General features: G+C 45.8%; 1 protein-coding gene and 2 pseudogenes across 1 annotated transcript in view; all 3 read right to left on the bottom strand.

Moving 5' to 3' along the window:
- The window catches only part of LOC149446005 (paxillin-like), a 67,017-nt gene extending 57,174 nt beyond the window's left edge, over positions 1-9,843 (bottom strand). The window contains exon 1 of the mRNA XM_089653163.1: positions 9,721-9,843. Within this exon, the coding sequence (XP_089509289.1) occupies positions 9,721-9,733 (13 nt within the window). The 5' untranslated portion in view covers positions 9,734-9,843. The remainder of the gene's footprint in view (positions 1-9,720) is intronic.
- Positions 2,622-2,789, bottom strand: LOC149446007 (U2 spliceosomal RNA; annotated as a pseudogene).
- Positions 3,629-3,746, bottom strand: LOC149446006 (U2 spliceosomal RNA; annotated as a pseudogene).
- Positions 9,844-13,963: the final 4,120 nt, after the last annotated feature.

Raw genomic sequence — 13,963 nt, 5'->3', positions numbered from 1 at the left:
TGAGAGACAATATATACTCCGTACAAAGATGGAGGTGCCTACAACATGGTTGAACTGCGTACTTCACTGTGTTTTGCGACACCCCCCACACTCCAACAGTAGACTGTCCCATATCCAATGCAGGGATATGGACCCTTCATTTGTCTTTATGACATCAGGACCTTGGACTGCCAAAGCATGGGGGAGAAGACACCACTAGGGGCGGTCTAGTGGAGGATTGGGTAAAAGTAGTAGTAGTCTTTTCTATGTCTCCTAGACCTAACAAGCAATTGCCCCTGCAGTGCAGGCACAGACCCACTGCCAGGGATAGTTTTTACGCTTCCTGGAGTTCTGCTTTAAAACACTAATGTAAACATTTTAAATGGTTGTATATTGCCATTATATAACACCATGTATATGGACCCACATCTTGTCTGTATAACCCACATTTTACTGCTCCTCTGCATGCCAACATGGCAGCTGATCAGATAGATTTACATTGTCATGGTTGCAATGCTTCATCAGGCAGCAATTTTAACTCAAATAAAATCAATGGGACTGCACCACAACCACATATCAAATGTGGCTATGATGGTTTGTGTTCCATAGTTCAATGTAAAATCCCAGCTGGGATAGAAAAAAAAGTGCTATTCAGCAGGTGGCTGTTTTACCTCTGAATGCTTGTAAACCATCCACAAACCCCCTCTGAAAAAGCAGTGCAACACACATCGCTTTTCAGCGTGGTAGTAGAGGCTACCCTCCATGTGAATTAGTGTACTTCTGCATACCCCATTTTCTTTTAGGCCAGTGGTCTCCAAAGTTTTGCCCTGGGGCCAGATGCGGCCCTTTGCTTGCCTTTATGTGGCTCTTCCTGCTGCTGACACCAATAATGGGGAACTGTTCCTGCCACTGACACCAACAATGGGGCACTATTCCTTCTACTGACACCAACTATTTCTCCACCTAATACCAAAGATTGGGCATTGTTTACTCCCACTGGGCACAGTACGCCCCCCCCCCAAAGTACACTAAACTAGCCCTTTCTTTAGAAAGTTTGGAGACCCCTGCTTTAGGCCTTTTATATTTTTTTATTTAATAATTTCTTTAACCATTGTCTATTATGGAGCATATATTCACACTAGTATCTATGGTAACAGCTGTGGGAACTGGTTGTGTAACCATAAATGTTAGAAGCAGACTCTATAATCTTTTTACAATTAACTTTAGATTTATGAAAACTATAATATGGGTACCTACCTAAACTTTCCTGTTAGGCAGGCCATTACACTCTATAGTTGTTGGTAGGTCTAAAGGAAATTGTACATTCAAATTTGTAACGTGTGTGGTGAGCTGGACTGTACATCAAGGACTTCAGATGAGAACTTGACTGCTACCATTGATGCATACTGTACATACTGAACCATGTGTTCACATGCTGGACTACCGTAATAAATCTCTAAAGTTTGATTATTGGACAGATATACTTCACTCTTTGCGACTGTGCTTTGTTTATGACGACATTTAATAAAAATACAATAAAAAAAAGCCAATGCAGGCATAAATCCAAATTAAAGATCATTTGTTTGACAGAGACCTTGGATTAGCAAGAGATCTCTTTACAGGATAAGTTGACCTTTAGGAGCACTTTACATGTCACATCCATATTTAGGGTGTAAGATGCTCCTATGCACCCTCCTCCTGCCACAAGTGCTCTCCTCTCTGAGCAGGCGGGGGACCTTCTCCACAAACCTGTCACAAATCAGCTGCATCATTCATTTACAATTCCCTGTGAATCAATAGACTACAAGCACCATCAGCCATTGCAGCAGGCAGCTTATAACTCTCAATGAACTGCTTTTTTTTATTTTGTGTTTTTTAAGTCCGCGGAAGTGCAAAAAACGAAAACCCGTGAGTGAACAAAAAACATGCTAGCGCAAAACCAACATAAAAAAGTGCACTTAGGGGTGTGCTTTGTCCACCCCCGAAGGGGTAGGACCTCTACCTTGATCCCCTGGGGCACGAAGCTCCTGACAGGGACTAAGGTTCCCATGTGGTCCACCTAGCCAAAAGGCCTGGCAGACCCCTTTCCTTGTGGCTAGCCTAAACCAGCCACCAAGTACTTGGTAAGGGGGCTCTCCCGAAGAGAAGCCACCCTAGGCACAGGGGAGGAAGGAACCAAAAGGCCACACATCCTCCCCCTAGACTTCAGGGTAGGCCCGAGGACCCACACCCTACCATCCGTGAGGGAAAAAAACACACACAAGTGAAAAGTTACAAAACGTGGGAGAAAAATAAGTTGAATAAAAAATAAAAAAGTGGCCGTGCAATTGTGCACTGGCTAGGCCCTGAGGCCCGTAGCATAAAAAAATTGCGCTGGACTTAGCCAAAAGGCTTAGCCCTAAAAGGCACAGTGCAGAAAAAGTGTATAGAACAGTGACCATGTGCACATTTCACACGTGGGATCCCATCCCCATGTGCTACTAAGGGCACCCCTAAGGCGACCACTCAGGGGCACTGTTTCGCGGACTTTCTGCCTCCCCGGCCCCTGGCCAGACAAGGTAGATCCTTTCACACCAAGAGGAACTGGGCTCCTCTGGTTTTCCAGGGGTAATTACTCCCGGGCCCCAACTGCCTGTGGGCACAGCGGTTTCTATTCCAGCCTGTACTAACCATCAGGACCCCCATCCTACCAGCAGGGGTACTATACAACCAATCATCCCCGCAAACAGGAATGATGGTGGAGCACCCCTACTGGACACTGATAAGAACAGATACTACACTTGATCTTAGCCAAAAGGCCGAGAAGCGACTCTCAATGAACTGTTTTTTTTGTTTTTTTTTAAGTCCGCAAACGTGCGAAAAACGAAAAACCCTTAAGTGTTCACAAAAAAAGTGCAAGTGCAAAACACCACACGAAAAAGTGCACTTAGGGGTGTACTTTGTACTTCCCCCGAAGGGGATGGACCACTACTCTGATCCCCCGGGGCACGAAGCTCCTGACAGGTACAAGGTTCCCATTTGGTCCTCCTGGCCAAAAGGCCTGGTGGACCAGCGTTCCTTGTGGCCAGCCGAAGCCAGACACCCAGTACTTGGTCAGGGGGCTCTCCCGAAGAGAAAACCCCCCAGGGACAGGGGAGGAAGGAACCAAAAGGCCACACATCCTCCCCCTAGACTTCAGGGCAGACCCGAGGACCCACACCCTCCATCCTGTGAGAAAAACACACACATAAGAAAGAAAAAGTGACAAAACGTGGGAGGTGAAATAAATTAAATAAATAGAAAATAAAAAAGTGGTCATGCCAAATTGTGCACAGACCAGGCCCTGAGGCCTGTAGCAAAAATTGCCCCGAACTTAGCCAGAAGGCCTGGTCCTAAGAGCGCTGTGCAGAAAAAGTGGACACACAGTGACCATGTGCCATTTTCACACTGTGGGGTCCCACACCCAGGTGTTACTAAGAGCACCCCTGAGGCGACCACTCAGGGGGCACTGGTTTGCGAACTTTCTGCCTTCCTGACCCCTGGCCAGACAAGGTAGATCCGCTCGAATCAGGAGGAACTGGGTCCTTCTGGTCTTCCCGGGAGAATTACTCACAGGCCCCACGCTTTCTGTTCCAGCCGGTACTAGCCTTCCAGACCCCCATCATTCCAGCAGGGGTACTATACAAACAGTCATCCCCGCAAAGCTAGAATGACCGTGGAGCACCCCTACTGGACACTGATAAGAACAGATACTACACTTGATCTTAGCCAAAAGGCGATGAAGCGATACTCTCAATGAACTGTTTTTTTTTTTTTTAAGTCCGCAAACGTGCAAACTACAACGAAAAACCCGTAAGTGATCACAAAAAAAGTGCAAGTGCGAACACCACACGAAAAAGTGCACTTAGGGGTGTGTTTGTCCTACCCCCGGAGGGGTTGAACCGTTACCCTGATCCCCCGGGGCACGAAGCTCCTGACAGGGACAAGGTTCCCATTTGGTCCTCCTGGCCAAAAGGCCTGGTGGACCACCGTTCCTTATGCCCAGCCGAAGCCGGACATCCAGTACTAGGCAAGGGGGCTCTCCCGAAGAGAAAGCCCCCTAGGGATCAGGGGAGGAAGGAACCAAAAGGCCACACATCCTCCCCCTAGACTTCAGGGTAGGCCCGAGGACCCACACCCTCCATCCGTGAAAAACACACACATAAATAAAGTAAAAAGTGACAAGACGTGGCAGTGCATAATAAATAAGAAAAATAAAAAAAAGTGGTACCGTGCCAAATTGTGCACAGACCAGGCCCTGAGGCCCGTAGCAAAAATTGCCCTGGACTTAGCCAAAAGACCTGGTCCTTAGGGCGCTGTGCAAAAAGAGGTGAAAAACAGTGGCCATGTGTCATCTTCACACCGTGGGGTCCCACACCCAAGTGTTACTAGTGACACCCCTGAGAGTGTCTTCCCCAGGGGGCACTGAGTTTGCGGACTTTTTGCGTCCCCAGCCCCTGGCCAGACCAAGGTAGATCCGTCCAAATCAGGAGGTACTGGGTCTTTCCAGTCTTCCCAGAGGAATTACTCCCAAGGCCCCAGAACGAATCATGGAGCTCTCTGGTTTCTGTCCCTCCGGTACTAGCCTTCCGGCCCCCCATCATACCAGTGAGGGTACTATACAACAGCCATCCCTGCAAAGCTAGAATGGCCGGGAGCACCCCCACTGGACACTGATAAGAACAGATTTTTTTTTTTTTTTTTTTTAAGTCCGCAAACGTGCAACTATAACGAAAAAACCCGTAAGTGTTCACAAAAAAGTGCAAGTGCAAAACACCACACAAAAAGTGCACTTAGGGGTGTGCTTTTGTCCTACCCCCGAAGGGGTTGAACCGTTACCCTGATCCCCCGGGGCACGAAGCTCCTGACAGGGACAAGGTTCCCATTTGGTCCTCCTGGCCAAAAGGCCTGGTGGACCACCGTTCCTTATGCCCAGCCGAAGCCGGACATCCAGTACTAGGTCAGGGGGTTCTCCCGAAGAGAAAACCCCCTAGGGACAGGGGAGGAAGGAACCATATGGCCACACATCCTCCCCCTAGACGTCAGGGTAGGCCCGAGGACCCACACCCTCCATCCTGTGAGAAAAAAAACACACACAAAAGTAAAAAGGTGACAAACGTGGGGTGAGGAAAAAATAAATAAATAAATAATTAAATAAATCTATAAAAATAATAAAAAGTGTCGTGCCCAAATTGTGCACTGACCAGACCCTGAGGCCTGTAGCAAAAAAATTGCCCAGAACTTGACCAAAAGGCCCGGTCCTAGAGGCGCAGTGCAAAAAGTGTTTAAACTCGGTGACCATGTGCTCATTCACAACATGGGGTCCCACACCCAAGTGTTACTTAGAGCACCCCTGAGGCGACTACTCAGGGGGCACCTAGTTTGCGGACTCTCTGCCTTCCCAGCCCCAGGCCAGACCAAGGTAGACCGTCCAAATCAGGAGGCAACTGGGTCCTTCAGACGTTCCAAAGGAGAATTACTCCCGAGGCCCCAGAACGAATCATGGCGCTCCCCGGTTTCTGTCCTCCCCGTAATAGCCATCCAGACCCCCATCATACCAGTGAGGGTACTATACAACAACCATCCTCTTACCAGAATGGTCGGTAGCAGGACCGAAGACACACACCCTCCATCGAGTGGGGGAAAAAAAAAAAAAAAAAAAAAAAAAAAACCACACACACAAGTGAAAGAGTGACAAACGTGAGGAGAAAATAAATAGAGCCTGGTAGCAAAAATTGCCCCGTACCTAGCCCATAGAGGCGCAGTGCAGACGTTTTAGTGCCGTGACCAGGCGCTTGTTCGCACCATGAGTATCCCATGCCCAAGTGCTACTAAGAGCACCCCTAGGGCAAACACTCCCAGGGGGCACAGACACCACAGACTCTCTGCCTTCCCAGCCCATGGCCAGATAAGGTAGACCCGTTCAAATCAGGAGGAACTGGGCCCAACCAGTTTTCCCGGGGGACTTACTCTCATGCCCCAACGGTCTCTGTGGGCACCTGGATTTCGGGTTCCAGTCGGTACTAGCCTTCAGAGTCTCAGTCATACCAGCAGAGGTACAATACACCCAGTCATTCCTAAAAAAAGGGAAGAGTGACATTGGACCCACCCTACTGGACACTGATAAGAACAGATACTACACTTGATCTTAGCCAAAAGGCCTGTAAGGGCACTGGTGAGCATTCTCATAGTTTATCGATCTTCCTGCCATTTAGTAACTGCCTGCCCCTATAGGAGGTACAGGCAGACAGCTTACAGAGAGACCACAGGATCCAGGCATTACACCTATGATCTACTGATCATAGGTGCAATGCTCTGCAGACTCCTTAAAATGTGCACTTATTAATTTTTTAAAAATGAACCTATCCTTTAAATATTGGCAACAGGTTTTTTTTTTGAGTAACTGGTGTGAAGCAAAGCTTGCATTTGACTTTTCATTGGCAATTTAAAATTGTGAGTTTCTTGAGACATTAACATGGGAAGAAAAAAAATAAGTAGTTTCAAGAGGCTTTTTTTTTTTATGGCTCTGAATGCAGCTCCATTTCAGCTGTTCATGAACACAGCAGCGCTTAGATCTGTATTTTAGAGCAGCGTTCAGGGTGGTAAAAAAGAAAAATAAATTCCCAAACCTGAATGCAGAGGAGTTTACTGACATAAAATACAGACATATGCGTATAAACATGTGTATGTACATAAATTCATTTTAATGGCTCTGATAAATACCCTAGCCAACAAAACAAGTTTATGTGCATATGCTTCTAAACACCAACAACCATAAATGTGTGTAAACACAAACAAAACAAGCATCTGTTATGCTGGATTTTTCTACTAGATCCTGGCAGAAAGATCCAACATAGATGGCAGTATTTTACTATACCCATATGCATGCAATCTCAAGGCGTGTAGACACGAGGAGAATATCAGAACGATCAGCATTTTTTTGTATGCTAGTCTCATTATGGAAATGAAGAGGTTACTAAAGCTATGAACATTCTAAGACAGAATAAAACTTCGGAAGTAATGCATTCTTTCATTTCCGAGCATGCGTGGTCTTGGTTTTTTTATGGACGAATACTGTACTGATTAAACAATAATGATTTGTTCTGTTATCAAACGAGAAAAATTTTTGTGCTTGTCCCTTTGGATAATTTCGCATGAGCTTTTTTAAATGGCTCTCGAAAGCGGAGTACTGATGATCAGAGTATCAGACAATTGCTCCGAAAGCAGTATTTTTTCATCCGATTTCCTTAGTGTGTACTAGGCTTTAGGCTCCTACCTTATAAGTAAGCACAGTGGCTTAGGGATTTGTACTTTTAGCACTTCGGTGCTTGATTCAAGTCCCTATAGTCTGCATGGGTTCCTCCACTCCCCATATTCCAAAAACATACTGGGGTAGATTTACTAAAACGGGTGCACTCATTATCTGGTGCATCTGTGCATTGTAGTCAATCAGCTTCTAACTTCAGCTTGTTCAGTTAAGCTTTGCCAATAAAACCTGGAAGCGGACTGATTTCTATGCAAAGTTGCACCAGATTTTGCATTCTCCAGTTTTAGTAAATAAACCCCACTGAGGGCCAATCCACTCCAGTGTGTTGATCTGCATTTTAGCACAGCTGAAAAACACAAATCAATGGAAGGACATCTGAAAAACAATCATTTTCAATGTGTCCTATTCAGAACATAACGCTGCACATACATGTCAAAATGTATGTCAGCGAAGATCAAAATGTATGTCAATGGACATCGGCGTGCATTAAAACGCGACTAAAATAGATAAAAATGTACATGCATTTCCCATATATTTTAGCGAAAGTCAGTGTGAATTGGCTCTAAATCCCAACAGTCTACATGGAGTTTGTATGTTCCCCTGGGCTTACATAGGGCCCCCCACACACATTTCAGAAACATGCTGGTAGGTTAACTGGCTCCTTTTCAAATTGTCCTTAGGCTGGCCATACATTATACAATTTTCTTGAGAATTTTGTTCCCGATTACCGAACACCATATGAGATCAAACCTAAACAACACTTTCAATTGTATCCAATTGGGCGGGCCCTTGTACTACATAGTTGAAGGTAACGCTAAAGTAAATTGAGCAGAAATTTTACAGAAAATTGTATAGTGTATGGCCAGCCTTAGTATTTGCATGTGCCTTATGGTGGCCATACATGGAATGATTTTAACCCATTGGCACCGACCGCCTCCAGGCCCTTTAAGGGTTCTAAAAGACAGGGGAGCAGAGGCAGGCATCCAAGTCATGTGACCACTGTGATTGGCTGTCACATGATTGGAAAGTAACTGATGGCAAGTCTGCATCAGTACTTACTGATCCCTGCCAGCTACTGTGCTGGGAGCAGGCGCTCAGCATGGTAAGTAGTTATAACAGGGACGCATATATGTGGCTGCTCACACTAAAGTGGTTCTGAAGGCTTTTTACCTTCATGGATTCTATGCATGAAGGTTAAAAAACCTTCTGAGTGCAACATTCCCCCTTAATACTCATCTAAGCCCCCCTCTTGATCCAGCGATGTCCATTGGAGTCTCGGTTATCCTGGGACTCTCTCTCCTCGTTGGCTGAGACAGAAGCGAAAACCATTGGCTCCCACTGCTGTCAATCACAGCCAGTGAGCCGCAGCTCCGTATGTGATTGGATACACATAGCAGCGGTTGCCCCCAAAGCAATCTGCATGCTGTGGGGGCACTTGGCAGGAGGAAGGGGCCAGAAGCATGGGCAGGGGGCCAGGAAAGAGGAGGATCTGGGCTGCTCTGTGCAAAACCACTGCAGACAGCAGGTGAGTATAGACAATCACTTCAGGGGCAGCCCACCGAGTGGCCGCATATATGCGTACTACCAGCACCAAGAGGTTAAATACGATTGTATTATCGACAGATTTACTGTCTGATCGGAAGATTAAAAAGATTGTTTTCTATTCCATACACTTAATGATCAGATCATCTACTTTCCTACGATCAGATTTCCTGTCCAAACCAATCAGAAAAGTTCTGATAAAACCAATTAGTTTTGCTTGAAGATTGATCAATGACATGTCTTTTTGATCATTGATAGATCCAATCACATGCAGTGATTCTGTGAAGATTGTTACGTAGACGGCCACCATTAGATTGTAGCTCCTTCAGGGCATGGGACTGAGATGAACGTACAGCATGTCAATCGCTGCGTAAATTGTCAGCTCTATAGAAATATGTCAGAAATAAGTAGCCCAAGGGTGTCCAGACTGATGTGTCAGGAACTTAGGATAGAACAGTGACAACTTCAACTAGTCGGGGGGGGGGGGGTCATGTTGTAGAAAGGAACTGGTTCCTGTGTGTGGCAGGAGAGAAGTGAAGTCTCCCATAGACTGTGCTGGTGGATAGGGTTAGTCTATGGCAGGGATTGAGGAGTACAGATCAGTGGCAATCTATAGGCACGTCTTCCTCACCCTCCTGGCATTGCTGTCATACCTCATCCCATGCTGCAGCCAGTGGCAGAACATGTGCCTCCCTCCCTCCTCCATGTGATAGGCATAGGAATGCCACTTGTAAGACTGTCCCGGGCTCCGCACACTGGAGCCCCCCCTCTCCACATACACAGCACTGGGCACTCTCCTTCCCATGCAGCCCTCACAGTGCAGGACCAACACGGGAAAAAACTTGGAAGGAGCCAGGTGTCACTGTCACAGCCATTATTAAGCCAGAGCCCCTCCTGTTCTGCCAGACACTCACCCAGGTCGTCCATGATGCCGCTCAGCCGGAACGCTCCCCGGGAGTCGGCTACAACTTTCACACTTCAAGGCACGAACGCGCCTCCTGCGTGCGCGTGCACCTGCAGCCCTCCGGCCACACCCCACCAGTCCGTGCGTAGCCCCGGCGTCACGCGCAGCCAGCACCCCTCCTCCGCCTGCGTGGGGTGGCTCGCTGCTGGGGGCGCGCATACTTAGCTGCGCGTTCGTAGTGCTCTTGTGTGAGTTTGGGTGGAAGCTGAGACAGGTTTCATAGAGTTCCCTCTAATGTGACTGCCTTCACCATGGCTACAAATCCCTAATTTAAAGGGACTGTCCCTGTGTTCAAACCAATTCAGCACCAGCTTTCCCTCTTTTTAGACCTCTGGGATACTAGGTTCACATCTCCGTAAGTGGGGAACGCACGCAAAATTGCACGCAATCATAACCTACAGTTGTGGTGCGCAGTGGTAGTTCAGTGATTCTTTCTGAAAGGCTGTGCAGTTTGTGTTTCATCCATTTCTGCAGTGCTTTTTGCAGTTTTTACACTTTTTGAATGCTTCTTGATGTGTTTTATTAATTTTTTAAATTTTGTTTTGGCCAACTTGTTGCTGGGCAAATTAAAAACACATAAAAAATGCAGCACTTGTGTTTTATATGTGGTTCCATTGAAGTCTGTTGGACTAAAAATGCAAATTGCTGCAGGAAAAGAAGTCTCTGACCGTTTCCAAAAAACAACCTGCAAAAAATGCATAGATATGAATGTGATCCATAGGAAATCATGATAAATGGCATGCACTGCGTTCCTGCAAAATGCATAAAAAAGGCACAGGTGTGAACCTGGCCTAAGGCTTGGTTCACATCTGTGCGGTTGATGCTGCTGCAGGACCTACACAAATACCTGCAGCCGCACCACCCACACAGAGGAAGGCGGGTGCCATTAATTCGAATAGAATGCCGCCTGCACTGGAAATTGCAACTATACTGACAACTACAGTTCCCGTGCGGGCTGCGATTTTCCAAGTAGTGCACGGACTTCTTCCCTGCGTGTCCCAGGGCACAGGAGTCCATTCAAATGAATGGGATCTCGTGCCTGTGCAAATCGTGCTCGCATGGCTGCAGAGATGTGAACCAGGGATTAGACTGTATCTGCTTGCCCGTGCAATGTACCAGCACACAGATACACTGACAGGTCTGCAGGAGTCCTGCATGGCACCAGCTGATGCTTTCCAGGCTCCAACAAACAAACAAAAAAAAATAGGCCCTTTGCACGCGGGTATTCCGAATATCCGTTTTTCATCTGTTTGTTTATGGATGAAAAACGGACACCTATGTATTTCTATGGACTAGCAGATGGAAACGGATGATCATCTGTTTACATCCATTAATGTCCACATCTATTAACATCTGTTTTTTTGAACTGAAGAAAACACAATTTTTCTTCCACTAAAAAAGACAGAACGGACAAAAAACGGATGTAAATGGCCAAAAAACGGATGTAAACGGACAAAAACAGATGAAAAGGATGTAAACGGACAAAAGTGGATTTAAACAGACAAAAACTGATGTAAACGGACGAAAAAAGGATGAAAAACGGATGATGAAAAACTGTTGAAAAATTACGTAAACTGATGAAAAGCTAATGTGAACTGATGAAAAACTGATGTGAACTGATCCGTTTTTTCTTGGAAAAAAACGTGACTGAGCTGATGAAATAAACAGAATGCCCGTGAAAGGGGCCTAAATGCATATTTTTTTACCTGCAAAAAATGTGCTTTTATTATTTTGTGTTAAAAGGTGAACTTACCAAGGCCCCCCACACCTCACCCCGCCCCCCAAATTCAACCATCAATGTCTGCATGCTTTATTTTGCTGAGAAATCACTTTGAAAAATACCCCCTAGCATTACTGGTCATGGCCATTTTGAGTAAGGGCAGCTGATTCATGTAGCATTTACTTCCTGGAAACCATCTGCTCTTAGCTCAGCCATGCATGAGGATATGCATAGTAGCAATAACTCCTCCTGAAGACTCCTGGGATGTATGACATCATTTGCTTAGGCCAGAAACCAGGAAGTAACTGAATAAATGTAAATAAAAAGTTTAAACAAGTAAATAAGATGTACCTTCCTTTCTATTTACTAAAGCTATCAGCATAAGGATTAGAAATAGTCAATGTTGAGTGAGAGCGTGAAGTCCAGCTTTAGTTCTTCTTGGCACCCCAAGGCCTCGATAGCCACGGTGATATTTTGCATGCATGCTAAACTGCACGGTGCCACATCATTGTTCAATTCGGTGATGTGTGACTTCCAATACGGGTCAGGGACTTCTTTTCTTGTGGGTAGTGCAGTCCATTGAAATAAATTGGCTGCCCTACCAGCAATGTGCACACGCAAGCACTTTCACACAAGTCTGAATGCACTATTAGACTTCTCATGCATTCTAGTGCTCCCAGTACATCACATTTTTTTAACCTCCCTGGCGGTATTCCCGAGTGTAGCTCGCGGTAAAGTTTCAGTACCACAAGCAGTAACCCCGAGCTACACTCGGGCTTACCATGCGGTGCTGCTCCGGGATCTGTTCTTTACTTACCTTGTCCTGCGCTCCCACGATGTCCCTCCTGCAGTGTTCCCGGCAATGTAATCCGGCGGATGCCGGCATCTGGGTTCGTCCCCTGCGAGCGTCGGGACGTACGGGGGACAGAAAGGCGGGAAATTTGAAAATGACAAACAGTGACATTCACTAAAATCACATAGTAAAACATTACTGTATCAAACCATTTCACATACATTTTGTCCCGAGTGCTTTGTCCTGTGCCCTGCCTGCATTTTTACTGTTCTTTCTGCCTGGAAACTTAGAAAAGTCCATGGCGTCCAAAAAGCGTCCCTTTAGGTCAAAAGCGGGTTTAGACCAGCTAGAGAACAGCGATAGTAAATTAGAACCACTTGCAGAATTGATTGATAATGATTTGTGGGGAAATTCGTCATCAGACACTGAAAACGATTTTGCGACTTTGCTCAATGATATGCGAACTTGGCGCTATATTTCAAATTTCAGTGTTTTTGGTTTGATTATATTATTGAATTACATTTATTATTATTATATTATTATTTTTTTATGATTATTAAATTATAATTTATGATTTCGTGTTTCAAGTTTTATCCTACCCGGGATGTTTACTAGACTCTTGTTCAGACAGATTTCAGTGAGTTATTCCTAAAAATTACAGGCCTACAATAAAAAAATACATATTTCCATGCAAAAAAATGTACCGCTTTGAGCACAGAAATATGGACATAATCAGACTGCTAGGTAGGTGAAATAGGAGCTTCTTTGGCCATGCACGGTATTTCCTAAGCCTGTCAGAAAAACTCCTCATGTGAGCAGCATTCCCTGTCCTGGTTAGATGGAGGGATGTACTGTACATTTGGAGCGCTCCCTCAGCAGCACAGGGACAAGCACATTGCCCAGATCAATTTCTGTGCACTTTCTGCCGCAGCAGTGACTGAGCTCAGTATTGTGTGACAGAGGGTAAGAAAGCACACTTGTTTTCAGACAGACAGAACGCTCATTTTTGCGGTGCTGGGGGCAAGCACCTAATATATGGTGCATCTTGCCATCTAGGTGACAAGAGAAGGGTCGCTCACACTAGGGTTGTACACATTACCACAGAGCTCTTGAATGCACATTAAAGGTTTGGGAGAGGCTGCACATGGTATTACATTTAGCCCAGGTTCACATATATGTGGTGCAGTATATCGCATGTGATTCGCACAGGAACTACACCGCATTCCTGTGCAAATCACATGCGATTTGTGTGCGGTGCAATTGGAGCCATACATTTTGTATGGCTCTAAATGCACCGCATTCGCACCAAAAACGTGCAGGACCCTTTTTTTGGACCGCACTAGAATAGGATCGCATGGGTATTCACACCTATGTGATCCGATTCTGCACATCGCACCACGTTTTGCTGACCACTTTCAGAGTGTTGTTAACATACACACCCGCAGTGGTTTGCATTAACGGGGTACGATTCTGATGAGGTGCGGAATTCGCACAGAAAACACGAATTCCGCACCGCAACAGTGTGAACCAGGGCTTAAGGCTACTTTCACACTGGCCCACAGAAAAAAACACATGCATTTTTTCTGAGTTTTTACTGCATTTTCAACACGTTTTTACCTTGTTTGCGGTGCATTTTTAATAGACATGTGAGTCAAAACCACACCAAAAACGCAAAGCAGG

The sequence above is a fragment of the Staurois parvus genome, unplaced genomic scaffold (assembly GCF_062004578.1).
Source record: "Staurois parvus isolate SC_StPar_1 unplaced genomic scaffold, SC_StPar_1.0 ptg000704l, whole genome shotgun sequence".
Taxonomy (NCBI): Eukaryota; Metazoa; Chordata; class Amphibia; order Anura; family Ranidae; genus Staurois; species Staurois parvus.
Note: the sequence above shows the minus strand (reverse complement) of the source record. Positions and strands in the feature narration are given on the sequence as shown.